Source organism: Misgurnus anguillicaudatus, chromosome 21 (assembly GCF_027580225.2).
Source record: "Misgurnus anguillicaudatus chromosome 21, ASM2758022v2, whole genome shotgun sequence".
NCBI lineage: Eukaryota > Metazoa > Chordata > Actinopteri > Cypriniformes > Cobitidae > Misgurnus > Misgurnus anguillicaudatus.
Window position 1 is genome coordinate 62,715,407 of NC_073357.2, and position 22,948 is coordinate 62,738,354.

General features: G+C 43.2%; 2 protein-coding genes across 3 annotated transcripts; both read right to left on the bottom strand.

Moving 5' to 3' along the window:
- Positions 1-4,578: 4,578 nt before the first annotated feature.
- On the bottom strand, positions 4,579-6,450 carry LOC141353125 (uncharacterized). Of its 2 annotated transcripts, none has more exons than XM_073859611.1 (6): positions 5,871-6,450; positions 5,685-5,780; positions 5,488-5,603; positions 5,287-5,406; positions 5,152-5,199; positions 4,579-4,767 (listed from the first exon to the last, which is right to left on the bottom strand). In XM_073859611.1, exons 1-6 carry the CDS (start codon positions 6,217-6,219, stop codon positions 4,594-4,596), a joined length of 903 nt encoding a protein of 300 aa, XP_073715712.1. In that variant the 5' UTR covers positions 6,220-6,450; the 3' UTR covers positions 4,579-4,593. The 2 variants fall into 2 exon arrangements, with proteins under 2 accessions (XP_073715712.1, XP_073715711.1); XM_073859610.1 differs by having other exon boundaries at positions 5,685-5,783.
- Positions 6,451-7,085: 635 nt separating this feature from the next.
- On the bottom strand, positions 7,086-10,362 carry LOC141352845 (uncharacterized). Its single transcript, XM_073858858.1, has 5 exons — positions 9,646-10,362; positions 9,309-9,492; positions 7,832-9,218; positions 7,600-7,739; positions 7,086-7,375 (listed from the first exon to the last, which is right to left on the bottom strand). Exons 1-3 carry the CDS (start codon positions 9,791-9,793, stop codon positions 7,892-7,894), a joined length of 1,659 nt encoding a protein of 552 aa, XP_073714959.1. The 5' UTR covers positions 9,794-10,362; the 3' UTR covers positions 7,086-7,375; positions 7,600-7,739; positions 7,832-7,891.
- Positions 10,363-22,948: the final 12,586 nt, after the last annotated feature.

Here is a 22,948-nt window from a genome sequence, read left to right on the forward strand (position 1 = left end):
GCTTTCTCTTGTAGCTGAAGCGTTTTGTATATATTTTCACCTGGCCCAGCACTGTATGGCCAATTAACGTGTATTTTGTGTAGTTTCAAAATACAAAATACTGTATTTGTATTTAAATAAAATTTTCTACACAGTATTTTGGATTTATCTCTGATTAAAGGTAGCCGATCGATTTCTAACTGCGCCACACACTGACACTCATGTGGACACTTATTTAAAGTTATAAAAATACCTTTTTTCACACATTCCTTTTTTTCTGAGTCTCATGCCTGCGTGCTAGAAACTGAAACAAAGCACCCAACTCTCCTGTTGAGAGAGAAAATAACAGATCATCGAAAAACCAACCAAGTTTCTGAATCTCTCCTTGAGATTTTACAGCTCCTCGTTCTGAGTTTGACAACAGAGGCTGAACCAGATCAGATCAACCACAAGTTCTACATTTCTGGCCTGTGCTTCCAGAGACTAAGCGGATCACACCACCTTTCAAGCCTCGTGTCCAGAAAGGCAATAACTGCCGTCTGCAACAAGGTGAAGCTCAGAAGAGCAAACCTTCACTTCAAGGGACATTCATCTGCGTGTTCCAGATTTGTTAAGGACCTTTTGCACCGACTACAGGATCGCATCTGTGTGTTCCAGATTCCTAGAATCCTCTCTGTGCTTCACGGAGATCAGCATTTTCACAGCACTGAGTTAATTTGTACAAATGCTGAAATGTTAAAAAAGATAACATGTTTTTCTGAGAATACTATGATTTAATTTTTGGTGTATTTGGAATCCACTTTCTTTTTAATTGAATGGCAAAATTTAGAATCCTACAGTTATTTAGAGGTCGAAAACGATGATACGTTCCATTAAATAAAGAAGTTTGGACTATTGAATGACAGTTCTGCGAGGTTTAATTTCAAAAGTTTAAAAGCAATAATGTCACACACTGAATCAAAGAAGAATACATGTGTATGATGGGTAGAGCTCACACCATAAAAATAAAGTATTTTTTGCATAATATATGAGTTTGTGCTGTGTGCAAATATTATGTATATTTAAACACACACATTTAAGAATTTTTTTAATATGTGTATAAATATATATATATATATAGATATATATAGATATAGATATGTATAAGTTGGATTGTCTATTTATCACAGAAACGTGGATTCAGGTAGGAGATCTGTCTCCCTTCTCTGATCTTGTTCCTAACGATTGCTCGTTTTTTAACTCTCCCCGACTAGATTAGTGACTATTTTAAAAAAGTCAATACATTCACGCTGTCAGAAAATTTCGGTCAGAGACTTTTCTAGCTTCAAAGTTCAGCTTATAAGCCTCAAGTGGAACAGCCCTATTTTGCTTGCAGTATTATATCGCCCCCCACATATGACTCAGCACTTCATTGCTGACCTGACGGAGCTAATAGGGTTTATTATTACAAAATACGACCGTTTTGTTCTACTCTGTGATTTTAATGTCCACGTCTGCTGCCCTCAAAACTCCCTGTCAAAGGAGTTTTTGATTTTAATAGACTCGTTTAATCTTATACAGTGGGTTAAAGAGCCCACCCATCTACAAGGGCACATGCTGGACTTAATACTCACCTATGGGCTTTCTGTCGCTGAGCTCACTCTCTCTGACTTAATGATATCAGATCACAAACCAATTCTTTTCTCCCCCTGTCTACATGAGAGTTTTAAGCTATCACATGTTTATTCTACACATTTTCAATCATATTCGGTTCGGCCAGAGTGGGGCTACCAACAACAAGCGGACGTTGTTGCGACGAACCCTCTCCAGAACTCCCGGGAGCAGAGCAATCGGGGGAAAAGCATACAGCCGTGGCCGAGGCATGAACCATGGCATCCAGTCCCAGCGGCGCTGAATGTGTGAGAGAAAACCATAGCGAACAGTGTGTCGTCTCTCTGGACGCAAACAGATCCACTTCCGCCTGGTAAAATGTCGTCCAAATGGACTCCACCACCTGAGGGTGGAGCCTCCACTCCCCGGGCCTCAGCCCCTGTCTCGACAGGACGTCTGCTCCCTGATTCAGACACACGGGAATGTACACTGCTCTGAGGGACAGCAACTTCCCCTGTGTACACAGAAGGATATGCCGCACCAATTTGTACAAAGGGCGTGAACGCAAAGCCCCCTGGTAGTTGATGTACGCGACTACCGACGTGTTGTCTGTCCGGACTAACACGTGATGGCCCCGTAGGTGAGGGATGAAACATCTCAGGGCGTAGAACACCACCATCATCTCTAGGCAATTTATGTGCCAGCTGAGCTGTCTGGCCCCCCATAATCCATGAGCCAAATGGCCCTCCATAGTTGCTCCCCAGCCTGTGAGGGAAGCATCCGTTGTCAGCGTAACTCGATGGTACTGAGCCCCCGACATCAGTCCTTGGGAGAGAAACCATGGTCTCTTCCAAAGATCTAAGGCACGAAGACATCTGCGCGTGACCTTGATCAGATGGAACGAGTTGCCCCTTGGGGAAAACCCTTTGGTTTTGAGCCACCACTGTAGCGGTCTCATGTGAAGCAGCCCAAGGGGTATCACATTGGACGCTGCTGCCATGAGCCCCAACAACCTCTGAAATTGTTTTACAGTGTGTGACTGGCCTAACTTCACTCTGCCTACAGCCAAAAGAATGGATTTCACACGAGCAGGGGACAGATGTGCCTGCATTGTTGTTGAATCACATATAACGACAAGAAAAGCTGTCCTGTGTACTGGAGAGAGCATGCTTTTCTTTGCATTTAGCCATTGTAGGGTTTAGTAGTGTTGTTCCTGTGAGCAAAATACTGCTGAAGAGAGCTTGTACTTGCATAAGTAAATGACCAGATTCACATAGCAGATATTTTGTCAATATCACCCAATCACCATACAATTGGGGGGGGTGCCCCCTAAAACCCCTCCTTACGACGGGCCAAAGGGTATTGGTATTGATCAAGGTCAGCACATACGCTGCCATACTCTCTGATTGGGCTAAAATTAACCAATCGTCTATGTAGTTTAAGACACGGATGCCCTTTGAGTCGCAACGGAGCCTGCGCTGCATCCATGCACTTTGTAAATGTACGGGGTGACAGAGATAGACCGAAAGGGAGAACCCAATATTGGTAAGCCACGCCCCCAAAGGCGAACCTCAGGAATCTCCTGTGTTGCGGGAGGATAGATATGTGAAAATATGCGTCTTTTAGATCTATTGTCACAAACCAGTCTTCGGATCTGATTTGTGTGACGATCTGCTTTATAGTTAACATCTTGAACTTAAGTTTTGCAACAGACCGGTTCAGATGACGTAGATCTAAAATCGGACGTAACCCCCTGTCTTTCTTTGGAACTATGACATAGCGGCTGTAAAACCCTGACTCCCTGTCGTGACGAGGAACACATTCTATGGCTTCCTTGCACAAGAGAGTTTCTACTTCTTGTTCCATTATTAGAGCCTGCCCAGCACCCACTATGGTATATAACATGCCGTTGAATTGGGGTGGCTGGTTGCAAAACTGAATTTTGTAGCCTTTTTCTATTATTTGCAGAACTCACTGAGACACGTTTGGCAGGAGTTTCCATGCTGCCAAATTTCCATGCTGCAAAATCGGCGGGGGAGATAGCGTTCGAACGCCGCCGACTGCTTAAGAGCCTCTGCAAATCTCTCGACGACAGTATTAACGACATCGCCGAAGAGACCGGAGGGCGCAACGGCCGCGTCTAAGAGAAATGCCCTATCTGAGGTTTTAAGCTCGGACAGATTAAGCCATAAATGGCGTTCCGTGGCTACGAGAGCTCCTATTGATCTACCCACGGCTTTCGCAGTCTTTTTAATCGCCCTGAGTGACACATCAGTGACTCGACGAAGCTCTTTAAATATATCAGACGTACCCCCCGCGCTCTGTGTCTCCGCCGGCCAGTCTAATTTTAAGTGAGCCACGGCATTAGTGACAACCTCCATTAAATCATTGAACGCGGGGGACGAATGAGAAGGCTCCTCAGCATCCACCACGTCCACAGACATAATATCGACTTCCTCGGACGACGATAAATGCAAATCTGGGCTCCCGCCCTGGGCGGAAGAAACCGCAGCGCGGGCTTCCGAATCCAGAGACGGGGCACTAGATCCTGCGGGTGAAGGCTGAGAAAGGGGAAGACCCGTCTCAAGCTCGTCCGCGAGATCTAGTTGTGATCCCCACGATCGCAGCTTCCGCTCTGCCTCGGCAGCAGTGGGGCCAGAACCGTGGGGAACACGCGACTCACCACCCTCCTCGAAGAGTGCGAGCCGCGAGCGCAACGTACGGAGCGGCATCTTTTCACAATGTGCACAACCACCCCTGTCAAGAGATGATCGTGCGTGTTGTGCCCCGAGGCACATAACACAGAGACGATGCGAGTCCTCGCTCGTAATGAAACTAGGACACAGGGAAGCACACTCCTTAAAACTTTGTTTGGACTTGGACATGATAATGACACACACTCGCTTGCTGAGGCACAAAGAGCTGAAGTCGGCTTGCCGGGTGCTCTTTTTATAGCTTCCTGGTTCCCACGTCACCCGCCTATGACGTGTCACTTGACCATTGGATTGATTTGACACACGTGCTTCAGACGCAATCACGCAGAGGGCGTTCCCATAGCGTAGCTTCGGCGACGCAGCTCGAGTTCCCTCGAAGGGGAACTAGTATAATACATACAGGCAGGTGTAGAAGTTGCTCTTTAAGAGTCCTGTCTGGCCATTTTTCAATTTGATGTGAACTGGCTGAAAAAACATTCACATTCTGTATGGAAAATTGAACATACTTTAATTTAATCCAAGGCAAAATTGAGAATTTTAAATACGACATCTGGGGGTATTAACATTCTTACTGTTTTAAGCACAACTACAAAAGTATGTACATTTCAGCCAAGGGGCTGCTTAAAGGTATAGTTCACCAATAAATCTTGGTGCATGATTATACCTGTACATACTTCCATTTTTTTTTACAATACAATGGAAGACAATGGGGACCAGCAACTCTTTGGTTAACAGTCATCATCATCTGTTTTCAACAGAAGAAAAACTAAAAAGATGACAACTTTTCTTTTTGTGTAAAATATCCCTTTAAGCAGCTAAAGTTAATGAGCACAAAATATTATTTTGAGTATTTATATGACAATTTCACCTGTGATTTTGCTATGGTCTCCACCACTTTCAGGCAACAGTTGAGAATCTGCATTTCAATAAAATATAGAAATGAATTTAAACAACTTTCATCATCAATTGCTACATTCAAATATAATGTCTTTAAAGTGTGTACCGTTCCCTCAACGTCTCTTCCCAGTCCCAGGCACCACAGGTCTGATCGGTTTAGTGTTGTGTTGTACACAGTTATCAATAGTTCATCTTTACACTTGCTGACATCCAAAGCATTGTTTAGCTAGCATTCAGATAGAGATACATAAATCCTCAGGCTGATGATCAGTATTTTGTAAAGACAAAATATCTGAAATTTACTTACCAACTGCTGTTGCCCCTCGTTTGGCACGGTCCCCCAAAATGTTCTGCTAGATTTAACAATGTTCAGGCTTGTTACCACAGGACTTGGAAAAGGATGAGGGTCACACTGCGACTGGACAACTGTACATAAAAGATAAAAAAATAAAAATGAAAATTCACTTAAGCTGTAAATATGTTATGAAAGTTAAAAAACAACCTCAACTGTATGCATTTCCTTCTCATGCAGAGTTGTTTTCATGGTTTGGCTTTTAGTTGGATAATCTGGTCCCACATTTGGTTCTGGTTCTGGTCCTGCTGCTGTGTTATAAAGATATAGTTAGTACAATTAATAGAATTGAATGATCCATTTACATGCTGCACATTAATAGAATATTTATACATTACCAAGTATGACTTTTCCATTGGAGTCTAGTTGCAAATTAGGACTGCCACTGAACAATTTCTTGAATTGTTCCAACTTCTTCCGGTTCCGTGTGAGATTCCGGTGGTGAAGGATGTTTCGAGCAAGAAAAATGTGTGCAGAAGGTCTTAACATGTTCATGAAGTAATTGTTTCTCTTTACTTCAGAAAACAGCTGCTCTGCACACTGACTATTGATCTTTCCAGCCAGCTCTGGTACAAGACCAATAGTGCGCAGCACATCTCTATTGTCTTTACTATTGCTTTGGTGGAAAACGTCACACAAGCAATAGTGGTCTGAGGACCCTGTCAATGGGTGGCAGTCAGGATCCATAGGTTTTTTCTTGTGAGCCAACCAGGGAAGATGAACCTTTAGCTTTCCTTCTTTAGCCTTTTCTATGTTTTCAGGGGTGGGGTCTTGTACTCTGCCCTCAAAGGGATGAAAAGGTGGGTGGAGTGGTATTCGATTATTTGTGTGTGCCACTAATCCTCTGGGGTAATCATAAATTGTGATATTTGGAAAGTGTTTCCAAGACAAGAGAAGGTCCGCAAAGTCACGGGGACTCTCTGCCCCAGTCCTCCTCCTCCTCCTACATACCACTGTTCTATACAGCCAACAGTGCAATAATAGCTTAAACAAAAACACATCTGAACAATTTAAACAACTATTTACCTTGAGGTGGAGCAGCTCATCACAAAGTCTTTCCTCAGTGAAAGGCACATCAATGTCACTCCCATCATTTGATGATTTAACCTTTGCACTCTCTGTGTTTAAAACCATGCCTGATTGCCTGGTTTTTGGACCTATCCATGGGGACCAGTTGTGGTAACTAGGTGAAACTGTAAAAGGGTTTTCTTTGCCACCTTGAGGAGAAAAATAAAGCTATTTATTGCTACATACATACACACACAATATTTTATCTTGTTTTCCAGTTTAAGTGTAAAAAAAAAATCCAAACAAGCTCAATATTGCATTGTTAATATGAAAATAATAAACTTATTTCAATAATTTAATTAATAAAAGGCAGTAAGCCAGATCACAATATCAATCACAATATCATCCAGCCTTATGTGAGACACAAATAAGAAACAATACTTACTTGGGTAAAACCCTCTACTTAACATGTCCAATGCCACTGCATCCCAAAATTCTTCTATGTTAACATGACCATCATAGGTCGCAGGTGGAGAAACTTGATTCAAAGCCAAATATGGGAATTATTAAATAATAGCCAACACATAAAACTATAATAGGAACCAATGCAACTACAATAACTTTACTTACCCGGAATGCTGAACACTCCTTTTTTATGAAGGTCCATAATCACAGTAGATGGATTGTATCCACAGGACACACAGGAGTAAATGTAGTCTAAATCACATAATGCTTCAAAATGAAGATACGCCTGCATGATTAGGTCACCTTTGGGCAAGGACTCTCCCTCTGTGGCTTCAATTGTCTGCACAACCCTACCTACAGCTGTGTGATTCTGAAAGGACAACAGCAAGGACAAGGGCAAATGGTTAAAATAAATAAAAATAAGAGCCATCAACTTATGTGTTAAGTTCTAGTCATTTAAAGCCCAAGCGAGTATCAAATATATGTCTTATCTGAGTTATTAGCAATAATAATACTACAAGTGTTTGAACAAAAGTTAAAGAGTCCAACAAGGCGCAAGTAAAATAGCACATATATTATTTTATAATATTGTACCTGTAGAGAATTTCGCAAAACCACACACAAATGTAACGAGAGGATTACATTATCGTTGAAGTTGTGCAAACCATCACACCATTCTTGGTATCTGTATGAGAGGTTGCATTTATGGCACTGTTTGTAGTAAGTAGATACACCTGAGAAAATAAATAAATAAACTGACATATGTATATCAAAGCAACAACTATCAAACAATATTTATCAAAGTAATATGAAACAAATGTCATACCCTGAATCACTCCATTGAATGTAACAATCTTCGCCCGGCAAGTTATCATCATGGGGTCACTCAAAACTTCTCTGCATATTTTGCATTCAACTTCCTCAGGCACAAGATGCTTTGGGAAATTATTAAAAGCCTTTCATCTGGGGGCATCATCTGGAAAAGATGCCACTTTGCTGTAGCCTTGTGAATGCATGATTGGCGAGGTCGTGCACAAGGACAGTGCCAGTTATTTTTCTTTTTATCATAAGCCACCATGACTCTTCCCATCCTGCTGTAATAGGATACTGTTGGTTCAAATACAGAAATGAAATGCTTTGTTGATGGACCTCCAACAGTGACATGAAAAGACAAAGGTGTCTCTGCATTATTTGCCTCTTGCTGCAATTTTAAAAGCTGGACTTTCCTTGCCTCACCAAACCACTTCTGCTGTACCAGCTGAGAGAGACTGTTCTCTGCCAATGCATCATTGAGGTTGGCAACTTGTTTACAAAAAGACAATGATTTGACATGGCAGCACTCAAAAGGCAGTATCCCAGTGTTATGGGCAAACTCTGAATTCAAAATACACTGGTCAACTTCACATGCTGAGCGATAGTTTGGGCCCCAAGTATTTTTTATTACGTGTATGGGTGTTGCTTGACCATGGAAAGCCTTTTCAACTGCAAATATGCCAATTTTTTCATCAATGCACTGAGATTGAAAGTGCCTCTCAGGAGTAATTGCATTTTCTTTTTCTGTGTGACGCCTTCTTATGTGAGTTCGTAGATTTTTGGCAAGCAAGGTCAAACCACATTGGCTGCAAGTTACAGTCCTCTTTATTGAGCATTTTGGAAGGACGGCAGGTGGTTGCGCCTGCTGGACAGAGGAGGAAGAGGACTGGGGTTGCGCCCGCTGGACCGAGGAGGTGGAGGACTGGGGTTGCGCCCGCTGGGCCGAGGAGGAGGAGGAGCGGGGTTGCGCCCACTGGAACGAGTAGGACTGGGGTTGCGCCCGCTGGACCGAGTAGGACTGGGGTTGCGCCTGCAGGACCGAGAAGGACTGGGGTTGCGCCTGCTGGACAGAGGAGGAAGAGGACTGGGGTTGCGCCCGCTGGGCCGAGGAGGTGGAGGACTGGGGTTGCGCCCGCTGGGCCGAGGAGGTGGAGGACTGGGGTTGCGCCCGCTGGACCGAGGAGGACTGGGGTTGCGCCCGCTGGACCGAGGAGGACTCGGGTTGCGCCCGCTGGACCGAGGAGGACTCGGGTTGCGCCCGCTGGACCGAGGAGGACTCGGGTTGCGCCCGCTGGACCGAGGAGGACTCGGGTTGCGCCCGCTGGACCGAGGAGGAGGAGGACTCGGGTTGCGCCCGCTGGACCGAGGAGGACTGGGGTTGCGCCTGCTGGACCGAGGAGGACTGGGGTTGCGCCCACTAAACGGAGGGGGAGGAGGACTCGGGTTGCGCCCGCTGGACCGAGGAGGACTCGGGTTGCGCCCGCTGGACCGAGGAGGACTGGGGTTGAGCCTGCTGGACCGAGGAGGAGGAGGACTGGGGTTGGGTTGGGGGTGAAGGATGGCTGGCAATGTGCTTTAGCAAATTTCCCCTAGTTATCACAGTCGCTGAACAATAGCAGCAGTGAAAGTGCGACTTTGCCCGACATTTTAAATTACATTTTACAATGGTGAAATCTGAAAGAGGGGGATAAAGGTTTGATATACTGTGAATGTGTGGATTGCAGACAATGAAGTTTACCATAGCCTTAAAATTAAACAAATTCAAATTCAAAAGCAATGAAATCAGAAGCATGCACAGTGACATAAGCAAAACATTGTTAAACTCACCATGATGTTGCACTGCCCACTGAAAATGATTCTTGATGTGGTAAAACATCAGCTGTGGTATGTTGGTGTACTGGCAGAATGGGCACTTATTACTGGGGTCTTTTAAATACTGCTCACACTCCCTCTTGCTTAATACAGTTGTGTGCATTTTAGCACGGGGAAATGGCTCTTAAAAGAGCCTTTGAGATATAAGACAAACAACAACCACTAAAATAGTTTAGAGAGAGAGAGAGAGAGAGAGAGGAATAAAATAAAATAATAAACACTGCAAAACAAAAATATAAAGTAGAACAGCAAAAGTGGTACACAGGGAATAAGCGATGACAACAATGCCAAGGATCTGCAAAGAGAAGGAAGCATCAAAATGAGCATAAAATGTTTTATTTTATTACTCTAGTGCAGGGATGTCCAAAATTGAACTTGGAGGGCCACTGTCCTGGAGAGTTTAGATCCAACTTGACTCCACACACTTGCCTGGAAGTTTCTCGTATGTCTATTAAGACTTTAATTGGTTGGTTCAAGTATGTTTAACAGGGGTTGGAATTAAACTCTACAGGTTGCCCTCCAGCAGCAGGATTGGACAGTGCATATCGTGTATAGAAGCATAAGTATAACAGTATGCAATATTTAAAACAAGCCCTACTTTCAAGGAGTTATGTTAAATTTGTATTATTATTCAGGGTTGCACGTTAGGTGATATAGAGGTTAAAAGTTTTGTAGTGTAACAGGTATAAAAAGTATCATGTTCCTTTTATAGGTAGAATTACACAAAATGTACATGTTTTAAGTATACCTGATTTGGATCTCTTTATGTGTGCATACCCCTTTAATTCTCTAAATGCAACATCCAACGTAATCTCCTGTTTTAGCACCTCCTCTTCCCTTTTCGCGTTATGTCCGCATGGAAGAGGTGGGTTTCTGTTGAGCTCTGTTTAATTTACTTTCATCTTTAGTTAAAAATCAATTTTATACTCAAGTTTTTGATTTAAACATTATTTAGCACTTTATTTTTCATGTGTGTACCATTATTTTTACGTTGTCATTTAAAAAAAGACTTGTTAAACTTGAGACGTGCTGATTACATTGCACGTTACATTTGTGTTGCAGAACTGAAGGGGCAAGTGTGACATACTGTTAAAAGACTGTGTTATCTTTTGTCAGGTATGCTGTTATGTTGTTTTAATTATTTGTAATTCTTGAATGACACCTCCCCTTCCCTTTTCGCATTATGTCCGCATGGAAGAGAACTGAAGGGGCAAGTGTGACATACTGTTAAAAGACTGTGTTATCTTTTGTCAGATTAAAAATCAATGAGGAGACAGCCCGTCAGCTGATGTTCGTCTTTATATCACGGAAAGTAAACACAACGCAGACAAGACCAGTTACACTTGGTGCCGTGATCTTTTCGGGTCATCTGATCAGCGCTTCGCCGATCGCCGTGGTTGTGTGCCTGTTCGTCTAACTTGGCAATCTCCTCTCCTGGTCTTCTTCATTACAACTGGATTTTCATTGGCTGTGATGGCTCCGTGCATACGGGAGCGCGCGTGTGCGCGCGACAACGGCGTTTGTGTGTGCGTGACTATCGGCGCGTTTGTGTGCGTGCGGGAATCGGCGCGTGACATCACTGAACAAACTGGTGCATCTTAAAACAACGGTAAAGTGTTTCAGTGACTTTTGATCGACTCTTATTTTTCTGGAGAACAGCTCTGTTCATTGTCAATGCATAATAATCCAGAGAGACTGTGACAAGGACTGCAAACTGATTCAGCGATCATTGAGCATCGTATCCTTTATCTTGGCAGTATATTTTGAATGACTGTTGATGCATGTTAAAGAGACACTGCTTCATTTGTAAAAAAAAAAAATATATTTTGTCTTTGTTTAGGAAATTTCTTATTACTCTAAACGTTCTGCATCCTATTTTTGAACTGAGTTGATTTTATTTCATATTTCTCAGGTTTTCAAAAGTAATATTTAAAACAATTGTGAGTTGTTTAGGGTTTTGCTGTTTAAAGCATACTATTTAATGGTAATTGTTTCCCTATGTTTTCTGTCTTTTTCGTTTAACATTTGAGACATGTTTGGGGATCATAACAAAGACAATTTCAGTTCTGTGGAACATTTTAATGTCACTTTCCCATTGGGTAGGGGTGGTGGACCTGACATTAATCAGAATGCAAGGGTATCTGAAGCTACCCCTCGTTGTTATGGAAGAGGGAGGGCTTTAGCTAATGTGGGTCTAGATAATATGCACACAGTTGATTCAGCGATTGGTGCTTCAGTAGGTCCGACAGCTAGCTCCACCCCAATAACATGCCCAGATAATGAACGTGTCATTACGTCTGAGGCATTAGGGAGCATAATTTCAGACCTGGCCCAGAAAATAGGGGAAAGTATTTCAGCCAGCCTAAACCTTGCACATCAGCCCAGCCCAGTACAGTCTAACCCACCTTACCATTCTCAGTCTTCCAGTGAGCGTATGGATGCTTCTAGCCTGAAAGTGATAGTTCAGCAAGATTCAGCACCTCCACCATTCTTCAGGGGCGATAAGAGTGACTCATTTACTGTCCATGAATGGGAGGATATGATGTATAGCTATTTAAACAGAATAAAATGCAAATCACATACTGATGTTTCTGATCTTATCCTGAGCAGGCTGGCTGGGAAAGCAAGAGATGTGGTTAAAGTGTCCCTGCGCAGCCGCCCTGAACTAAGTGCCTGTGATCTTCCAAGCGCAGTGTTTGACATACTGAAACACAACTTCAGTGAGTTAGCTTATTCCAACATGCCTATGGCTGATTTCTATAATACTGTCCCGAGGGCTAATGAAACTCCAATGGATTACTGGATAAGGCTTAACAAAGCCATTGATGTTGCTGACGAGTGTCTGCGCAGACGCAACAAGAGTGTTGAGAATCCCGCAGCTGAGGCTGTCATGATGTTTATTTCACATTGCCCAGACCCCAGTCTTGCTATATCTTTTCAGTTTAAACCTGCTGAGAAGTGGAGTGCTGCAGAGGTCCAGGAGCGGTTGGACAGTTATCAGAGGGATTTCAAAACAGTCTCTTCGAGAACGCCACTTGCAACATCTTTGCCAGCCTGTAACCAGTGCAGTGTTATGACGTGTCCCAATTCAGTGTCCACTTCTCCTCAGCAGCCTACTTCCACACCTGCTCAGTCACTACCTCCTGTGAATCACCTTAATCCTAATGCTGTTCCATTCTCTCCAGACACCAGTTTTCATCATATGGTTGGCATGATGGATAGAGTCTTGTCCTTGTGTACTGCCTCATTATCCACGCCCAATCAGGTCCAGGTGGGCAAAACTTCAGACTTCAGAGTTAACTCAAGCCCAGCATGTAGGGTCTGTGGATCCAATCAACACACTACGTACATGCATTGTAGACGTCAAAGACTGTGTCGTCACTGTCTCAGCCCAGGCCACTTCAAGAGTGACTGTCCTAAAGCAGCATGCCCTACTCCTCCCTCAGATACTGCTCAGTTAAACTAAATGGCCCGTGTGATGAGAGGGGTAGCATGGGCAATTTTACAACCCCCCTCACAGAAGAGACAGATGTGCAAAATGTATTTGTGAACAGTTGCAAGCTATTGCCAGAAAACAAAACTGTTTTATACGTGGGGTCTCAGAGAGTTGATGGAGCAAGTGAGTTGTTTTATGCTCCTGTGTCAGTTTGTGGCCATTACACATTAAAGGGTTTATTGGATTCTGGTAGTATGTCCTGCACACTTAGCGAAGAGGGTGAGTCCAAGCTGCGAGCTAATGGTCTTCTTCCGCATCCTCAAGCAATTCCAAGCAATGTGGTCCTAGTTGGCTGTGGTGGCCTTACAATTCAGCCAAAGTGTATTTATGACATGGATATTGAGGTCTATGGATTTAAGTTTGTCGTTCCAACTCTTGTGGTGACTGGACAAAGAGACGAGTTCATAATTGGAAGCAATGTAATCAAATGCATTCTGCAGAAGATGAAATCTCATGACAAGTACTGGGAGCTTGTCTCTTGTAATAATGGTAATCCTGAGTGTGAGCAATTCCTTGAGCTTCTGAGCTGTATCTCCCGGTGGTCTGGTCCTCAGCAGCCCGATAAGCTTGGTACTGTAAAACTCTGTCAAGCAATCACTTTACTTCCCAGAAGTGAGTATCTTGTTTGGGGCAAATTACCAGCTAATGTCCCTATTTCCCCAGGAAGTACTATTATTGTTGAGCCAACCACGGCACGTTCAGCACCCAGAAACATTCTTGTCGGACGAGTAGTAACACCAATGTGTGGTGATCGATGGGTGCCAATGAAGGTCCTTAACCCTAATTTAACACCAGTTACACTTCGTCGTAACTCCAAACTGGCTGATGTTTCCTCTTGTCTAGCTGTGGAAGACCTCACTGTTGCACAGGGTTTAAGTAGAACCTACAGTGACGTTCCTAATTCAAATGCCCATGACACGGCCTCGTCCTCTGGTCCTAAACAGTTGTTGAAAGACTGTGGTCTAATGGACATTGACCTTGAAGGATGTGAAGTTTCTGAAGTGTGGAAGAGAAAACTAGCAGACCTCATTGCATCTTACCATGACGTTTTCTCCAAGGATAAGTTGGATTGTGGAGAGGCAAAGGATTTTGTGCATAGGATCCATCTTTTTGATGAGCGCCCATTCCGTCTGCCCTATCGCCGTATCCCTCCTGCCCACTACCAAAAATTGAGAGAAGTATTGTCAGAGATGGAGGAGAAAGGAATAATCAGCAAGTCCATCAGTGAGTATGCATCTCCCTTAGTGATGGTCTGGAAAAAGGATGGTAATCTGAGGGTCTGCACTGATTTCCGCTGGCTCAATGCAAAAACCATCAAAGACGCCCACCCTCTGCCACATCAGGCCGACTGTCTTGCAGCTTTGGGAGGTAATGCCTTTTTCAGTACCATGGACTTGACTTCGGGATTTTACAACATTCCACTCCATGTGTCTGACAGGCGATACACTGCCTTCACAACACCGATGGGCTTATACGAGTATAACCGCCTCCCTCAGGGCCTTTGCAACAGTCCCGGGTCTTTCATGCGCATGATGCTCAGCATTTTCGGTGACCTTAACTTTTCCAGCCTTCTCTGCTACCTTGATGACTTGCTGGTCTTTGCCCCATCTGAGCAGGAAGCATTAAGGCGCTTGGAGATTGTCTTCTCTCGATTGAGATCCAGCAACCTGAAGCTGGTTCCTAAAAAGTGTCACTTTTTAAAAAAATCCGTTAAGTTCCTAGGCCATGTGATAGACGGTGCTGGTGTTTCAGTTGATGAGGAGAAAGTAAAAGTCATCTCTGCTTTCCAAAAGGCTGATTTAATGAAGGATGACGGAATCACGCCTTCACCAAAGAAACTCAGATCGTTTCTTGGTATGGTCCTGTACTACCAGACATTTATCCCAAAGTGTTCTAGTATTGCTAGACCTTTATTCAACTTAACGGCTGGCCAAAAACGTTTGGTGAAGGATGTTTCTGGTCATAAGAGAGCGGGCACTTTTCGGGAGCTGAAGCCTCAGGACTGGAGCCCAGACTGTGATGTGGCTTTTGAAGAATTGAAAAGGCCCCTTGTGGATAGTGTAGTGCTGGCCCATCCAGATTTTGAACGTCCTTGCCTGCTTTGTACGGATGCTTCATTAGATGGTTTAGGTGCCTTACTCTCACAGATTCCTGCTGGTGAAGACAAGGCGAGACCGATAGCGTTTGCTAGCAAGGCCTTGAGTCGCAGCCAATCTAAATATCCGGCACACAGATTAGAGTTCTTGGCTCTTAAGTGGGCAGTGTGTGACAAATTCAGCCACTGGCTTAAGGGCCATGAATTTACTGTGTGGACGGATAATAATCCGCTTACGTACATTATGACCAAGCCGAAATAGGATGCTTGCGAGCAACGCTGGGTCTCAAAACTCGCTCCATATTCTTTCGAGATCAAATATGTTCCTGGAAAACTTAACGTTGTAGCAGATGCACTCAGTAGGGCTCCATTTGTCGGGCCGGTGAGTCAGCGACTTTTGTCTGAGCCCTATTCTGAATTGCTAAGGCAAGTGCACAGTGTTGAGGATGGAAATGTGCAAGAGGTGTTCAGACTTACCTGCCAACCGCAGTCCTTGAGGTCAGATGCATTTGACGTTGGTCTAGATGTTTCAATGTCTACCACTGATGTGTCTTCCATTCTGTCCTCCTGTGATGAATGGGAAACAGGAACTGAATGTAGAGCTACTTCATTCGCTGAACATTTGGACTCTTTAACCAGTGGTGATGAAGACGTGTTTCATTCCCTTTCACAGACTGACTTGCGAGAACATCAGCATAAAGACCCTGTAATTGGCAGAGTGTTGTATTATGTTGACAGAAAACGCAGACCATCAAGACGGAGCGGGCCAATGAAAACCTGTGTGTTTTGCAAATTCTGAAACAATGGGACAAACTTTCAGCGCTTCATGGAATCTTGTATAGAGCTGTTAAAGACCCCCTTACGAAGCACAAGAGATTTCAGTTCATTCTGCCTGAATCCTTGAAACATCAAGCACTTACTGGTGTCCATGACTTGGCTGGCCATCAGGGGCAGCCGCGCACTTTGTCTTTAGCCCGTCAGAGGTTTTTCTGGCCCAATATGGAGTGTGATGTGCGAGATTATGTAAAGAGATGCCCCAGGTGTGTCCTCAGCAAAACTCCGGAGCCAGCAGCGAGAGCCACTTTGGAGAGCATTAAGACCACAACCCCACTGGAGCTCGTCTGCATTGACTTCTGGTCTGCTGAGGATAGAAACAACAAATCTGTGGATGTTTTAGTGATAACAGATCACTTTACAAAGTTAGCACATGCATTCCCATGTCAAGACCAGACGGCAAAACAAGTGGCCAAGAAACTGTGGGATAACTTTTTCTGTGTCTATGGGTTCCCCCAACGCATCCATTCTGACCAGGGGGCTACATTCGAAAGTGAGCTGTTTGCAGAGCTGCTTGAACTGGCTGGGATTGACAAGTCTAGGACCACACCCTACCACCCAATGGGGAATGGTGGTACTGAGCGGTTCAATAGGACATTGGGCAGTATGCTGAGGTCCCTTCCATCTACGTCTAAGCTGAGATGGCCACAGTTGGTACAGACCATGACTTTTGTGTATAACTGTACAGCACACGAAACAACAGGGTTTGCCCCTTTTTACCTGATGTTTGGTAGGGTCCCAAGGCTGCCAGTTGACCTCATGTTTCATAGCGTTCTGCGGGACAAGTCGGTTTGTGACTATGACCAATATGTCAAATCACTCATTGATGATCTTCAAACTGCAATGACATTAGCACAGCGCAGCATTCTAATCTGGAACAAAAACATCAGTCCAACCAATACAACAAAAGAGTTAAAGGCCTACCTCTTGCTATTGGTGATCAGGTGCTTGTGGCTAACAAGGGCTGTAGAGGAAAACGGAAGCTTGCTGACAGATGGAATCCAGTTGTGTACACTGTTGTTGCTTCAAAGCCTTCCATACATGTCTATAAGACCCGTGACAGGGCTGGTAATGAACGTACAGTACACCGGAATTTACTTTTGCAAGTTAACTTTCTCCCTTTGCCTGAAACGGACAGGATAAGTTCTGGTCATGAGACCAATGACACGCATACCTGCTGCGTTCCCTCGCAGATGTCTGATGCAACACACTCTGTTGGTCTAATTGGGCAGACTTGCACTAGTGAGATTGAGCCTACAGTACATGTAGATGATGAACAGTATGAAGCAAGGGATCTCTTACAGTCTGAATGCATGTCCAACATCTCCAATGTTGCTACTTGTGAGGACAATCGCATTGCTTCATGGGTGCATTCTCAGATGCAAGATCAACAAGTACCAAATGCACAAGTTCCTGTGCTAGTGACTGATGATGGCACTGTGACTGGTGCTAACCAATCCTCCCAAACTCATGTTTCTTCAAGTGCACCCCATGGGCAGGGACCTGTAGCAGGTTTAGATACTGGTGATCATTATACCACCAGGTTTGGTAGAGTCATTAAACCAGTATGTAGACTTATTGAATCTATGGTCCAGCTTGAAAGCTTGTTAGGTTTGGATTCTGGGTCTCCAGTTATTCATGTTTGAATACAGATGGTTACTGTTTTGATACATGTTTTTGTTATTTGCTTGTTCATTTGTGTTTCTTTACTGTAACATCTGTACTTGGTCTAAGGGTTTGTGGTGTAATGGGCACCATGATATTGTCTATAAAATGTGCTGGAATTTGGCCAATTTCAAAACATTTTTGTCCTTTACTTGGGTAGCTTTTAATGCTGAATGTCTTCACTGATTATTGTGTGTGGACCATGTAAGTCTTATGACCTGTGTACAAATCTTTACTGTTTTCTTAGAATTTTGTGTAATTCTAGGGGGGTGAATGTAACGGGTATAAAAAGTATCATGTTCATTTTATAGGTAGAATTACACAAAATGTACATGTTTTAAGTATACCTGATTTGGATCTCTTTATGTGTGCATACCCCTTTAATTCTCTAAATGCAACATCCAACGTAATCTCCTGTTTTAGCACCTCCTCTTCCCTTTTCGCGTTATGTCCGCATGGAAGAGGTGGGTTTCTGTTGAGCTCTGTTTAATTTACTTTCATCTTTAAGTTAAAAATCAATTTTATGCACATGTTTTTGGTTTAAACATTATTTAGCACTTTATTTTTCATGTGTGTACCATTATTTTCATGTTTTCATTTTAAATGAGAACTTGTTAAACCGGAGACGTACTCATTACGTTGCACATTAGATTTGTGTTGCAGAACTGACGGGGCCAGAGTGACATACTGTTAAAAGACTGTGTTATCTTTTGTCAGGTATGCTGTTATGTTGTTTTAATTATTTGTAATTCTTGAATGACACCTCCCCGTCCCTTTTCGCATTATGTCCGCATGGAAGAGAACTGAAGGGGCAAGTGTGACATACTGTTAAAAGGCTGTGTTATCTTTTGTCAGATTAAAAATCAATGAGGAGACAACCCGTCAGCTGATGTTCGTCTTTATTTCACGGAAAGTAAACACAACGCAGATAACACCAGTTACAGTAGCACAAACATAAAATTGTAGCATTACTATTATCATGTCTGTAAACAAACTGTACTATCGCACGCGTGCTACATTGAAAACTTGATCGCACAGACCAGTTTTTCGTAGCATGTGGTATATATATGTAGCACTGTACAGCCATGCTAAGTTTCCTGTTCAATTAAATAACTTGTTAAAACTAATATCAAAATAGTTTACGTTAAATCAACCCACAGATACGAACGCACAAACAAACACATATATAACGTTAGTTATGCCCACTTACGTTATGCTTTGGGAAACGCTGCCCTAGTTTTCTGTGTAATAGGTGAGTAAAGTTACACGATCTTTTACACCACTAAATAAATAAAACTAAATAAAACTCCAAAGTGATCCGATCGAAAGTGGTTTCGACTACCTCTGAATGTGGTTGAAAGTGGTCGAAAGTGGACGAGCTCAAAATGTTTTGAACACCGTTTACACCTGGCATTTACGTCGTCCACTTGTGATCCAATCGACGAAAGCGCATGTTAATGCAAATGTGTAAACAGCCTCTTAGTGAAGACTGAAATTAACTCACTAGTCATCGTTAGGGATGCAACGATTATAGATTTTGATGGTACGGTTATAGTCTGATAAATAATCATGGTTGTATGGTTTTACATTAGGACTGAATGAATATGTCTATTATTTTGGTTTGTTTGAAGTATTAGTAAAAATGATAAGATCCTCTCAAAACGAATAATAACACAGGGTCTTCCTGGACCAGGTACTGCGAGTCATTTTGACAGGTGTAGCTTTTATTACATAAAAATCAAATATAAATATTATGGCTGGCAGCATTAACATGTTAACTCATGCTATTAATTCATTAATCATTAACACGTTAAAATATTTCAATGTAATAAATGCAGTCAGTCAGACCACCAGGAGCGCCCACCCGGGTTTGATCCGCGAGCAGGATGTTTTTAATGCTGCACAGACCGATTGGAGTGTGACTCTTTCACGTATGCATGCAGGCACATACACACACACACACACACACACACAAACACATAAACAAACCAGATGCACGAACAACCAAGAGATGCGTCACGCGCACATATTCTTTTGAAACGTGGAGCTTTGTCACACAGTCCGCCAACCAGTCTGCATCATGACGCACGCACCTCTTGGTGGTTTGTGGATCTGGTTTGTGTGTGCATGCGTGAAACAAAAACACGCAATGTAGAGGAGGCTTTTACCATTACTTAACTGTTACATTTTAAAGTGTGGTTAATAGTGAAACCGGTTAATCGCTGCATCCATTGTGCACAAATCTTCACTGTAAAATATTTCTGTAGAAATTACAGTATTACTAGCAACTAGCTGCCAGTAACTTACTGTAGATTTTACATTTCATGTTATTTACTGGAAACAGTTTGTTCAAAGTTAAATGAACATGAAACATTTTCAGTCTTTATCTTCTACAGTAAGTTACTGGCAGCCAGCTGCATAATTGCAGCAAATTTTTTACAGTGTTTTACTGTATGAAGTTTGTCTTAAATACGAGTTGTCCAGTGGTTTTATTGTGGTAAAAGTGTAGTAACCATGTATCTTTGGTGTATTGATTACTATCAGCAAAACTATGGTTTTACTAAAGCAGTGCATGCCGGTTAGAAATTTGGTCTGACTTGACATATGGTTTTAAAGTACCGCCAGAGTGTTTCAGCGGCTGCACAGAGTTGTGATGACGACACAGCTCTTCATTATTGGTCGACTCACTGATGACAACGATCACATGGGTTTCATGTTTAATCCAACCTTCAGTTCAACAAATAAACATTATAAATTCATGTTTTTATAACAGGAAAAAAACACGTTAATATGCATAAATATGTTATATTGTGTTGTGTAATAAAATAATAATAAAAATAAGCAAAATACCAAACTATATTGGTATTTTATTAATGTAGGCCAGCTAAGCCAGCATCAACCCAGCATCAGCACCATCATTAGAACTAGCTAAACTAGCACCAAACCAGCATTAGCACCAGCATCCCATGCTGGTCATACCAGCAAGACCAGCATATGTTGTGATTTGGTGCTGGACCACCATAAATCCCATGCTGGTCCATGCTGTTTTTTTCAGCAGGGATTCGCGATTAAAAAAAGGATACACGGCGCACATGTCACTACGGCAAGCAGCAGGTGTCCGGCTTGACGACTCTGTCTTTAGCTCCTCCCTGGACTTCAAGCGGCAAACCTTGCCGATAGGTCTGCGCAGCGCCTGGATGATCTCAAACACACCTTTGTAAGGTTTTGTTCTGAGTTTACTTGTGTTCTGTGTATTTTTGTATTTTGGACTTTTATTTTGATATCCTGCTCTGTTCAGACTTTTATTTTGATATTCATCATGCCATGTTTCAGTTCACACTTCCTGTCTGTTTTGTATATGAGTCACTTCCTGTACACCAGTTCCTGGCTGATTATTACATCGCCACATCCTGTTTGTATCTGCCTGTATCCTGAATCTGTTTATCTGTTTTTGTATCTGTTCCTGTTTTGACCTGTGCCTGTATTTGGATTTATGCTTTGGATTTGCCCTACTGGATTTTATTTGCTGGCCCATATTGGGATTTTACATAATAAACACCTTTTGCACATGGATTCACATCTTCATCGCTTTCGTTAAAGCACCCGTTACAACCTTTAAACTTGTGTGAGGGACAGGTGCACTAATGTCACAAGCCAGGGGCTGGCTTCTAATTGTTAAGCCACGCCCCTTCTCAACTTCCACCTCGAGGAGGTCCCCAAAACCCACCCAATGACCAGACAACAACGAGGACCGGTAAGTATAAAAATATTTTTTATTTATTTAAATATTTTAAATGCAAAGGGGAAATGGGGAAAGGGAATTAAAATTAATGAAAGGACACAGGTAAGGTAATAATATTATTTGGCCAAAGTCTTACTCACACACCGCCGACTCTACAGTTCTTCACCACCACTCAAGGTCCGCCGAGTGTTTGGCGGAGGAATCACTCCAGGATGCCGCTCCGTTATTCCAACCTGAAGCACACTCACAGCATAATTATCTACAAGTTTTCTCTAGGACCGCTTGCCTCTTCGTCTTCCCTTAACGAATGAGTGGAGGCGGGGATACGTCCGACAAGACACAGCAATTTCACTGCAATACACAGCATTACACGGCACCACTTCAAAGTGAAAATTTCTACATCCAAAGACTCACCCACCACGCTCAGTGCACACAAATAAGACGCCCGTCTTCCTCCACTTCGCTCTGGGCGGAATACGGCGATGATAACACGGCCTAGTGTTTGTTTCGTCACTGTAGCTGCTTCATAAAAGGATCCTTCGGCTCACCCACCACACTGACTCAGGGGTAGGGCCGCCCTCCCTCTCTTGGAGGCACTCGAAAGATTTACAAGTCAGGCATGTACAATTTGTTCCAATAAAAATGAGTTTGGTTACTCGCGGCTGCTGTACTTCCCTCGTCCCACGCTTCTCTACATTAATCCACGTCGTAAACACTTCAGATGCACTGGCAGGGCGGTTTTCAGTCGCCAAAAACACACTTTTCCCACAGGTGTTTACTCACAGCAATACGTGTCCTCTTCCTTTGTTTCTCTTCTCCAGGTGTCGGCGTTCGTTCGTTCTTCAACCTACAAGGTTTTCCATATCTCCATCAACATACATCCATACACAAGACGAGAGAGAGAGCAAGTAGAGCGATCGATCAGCGTATCAGGCGAGCACAACTCAGCACTTCACTACACACCAACAACGAAAACAAACTGTGGTTTAAACAGCTCTTAAATACTCTTCTGGGTGCTGCAATCTTCCAATCGCCCGGCGCTCCTCTTAACAACCCCCAGCTGTGCCTTGTTTGGCTGATTACAGCCCTCGCGACGCTACCGGATGTCCGGTGTTTCCTCTTCCCGGTCTGGGCGGAAACATCCGGGCGGAACCAAACTTTCCCAACTTTTGGTTCCGCCCAAAAGATCGTCACCCTGTGACACTAACACGTGGTTAGTTTTTTATTCTAGTATCTTCTTTTTAGTTTCATTTGTAATATTTTGTGATTCATCTGTGTTATGTACACTGACCCAAATTAAAGTAGCCTAAATACAGTGACTAACTACAGTGTCCACAAAAGGAATAGGATTTTGGGTTGATAATGTATGCCACACCTTTGAGGTGGATAGATTATCTCAGCAAAGATTAAATGTCTCACTTTACCT

Excerpts from the sequence above, each read along its gene's own strand:
- LOC141353125 (XM_073859610.1), bottom strand. The coding sequence starts at position 6,219 with ATGGATCCTGACTGCCACCCATTGACAGGGTCCTCAGACCACTATTGC. Across the intron at positions 5,784-5,870 it reads CAATGGAAAAGTCATACTTG|CAGCAGGACCAGAACCAGAA; the intron begins GTAATGTATAAA and ends TTTATAACACAG. Across the intron at positions 5,604-5,684 it reads GAAGGAAATGCATACAGTTG|TCCAGTCGCAGTGTGACCCT; the intron begins AGGTTGTTTTTT and ends TATGTACAGTTG.
- LOC141352845 (XM_073858858.1), bottom strand. The coding sequence starts at position 9,793 with ATGCACACAACTGTATTAAGCAAGAGGGAGTGTGAGCAGTATTTAAAA. Across the intron at positions 9,493-9,645 it reads GTGGGCAGTGCAACATCATG|ATTTCACCATTGTAAAATGT; the intron begins GTGAGTTTAACA and ends CCCCTCTTTCAG. Across the intron at positions 9,219-9,308 it reads GCTCAACCCCAGTCCTCCTC|CTCCTCGGTCCAGCAGGCGC; the intron begins GGTCCAGCGGGC and ends GCAACCCCAGTC.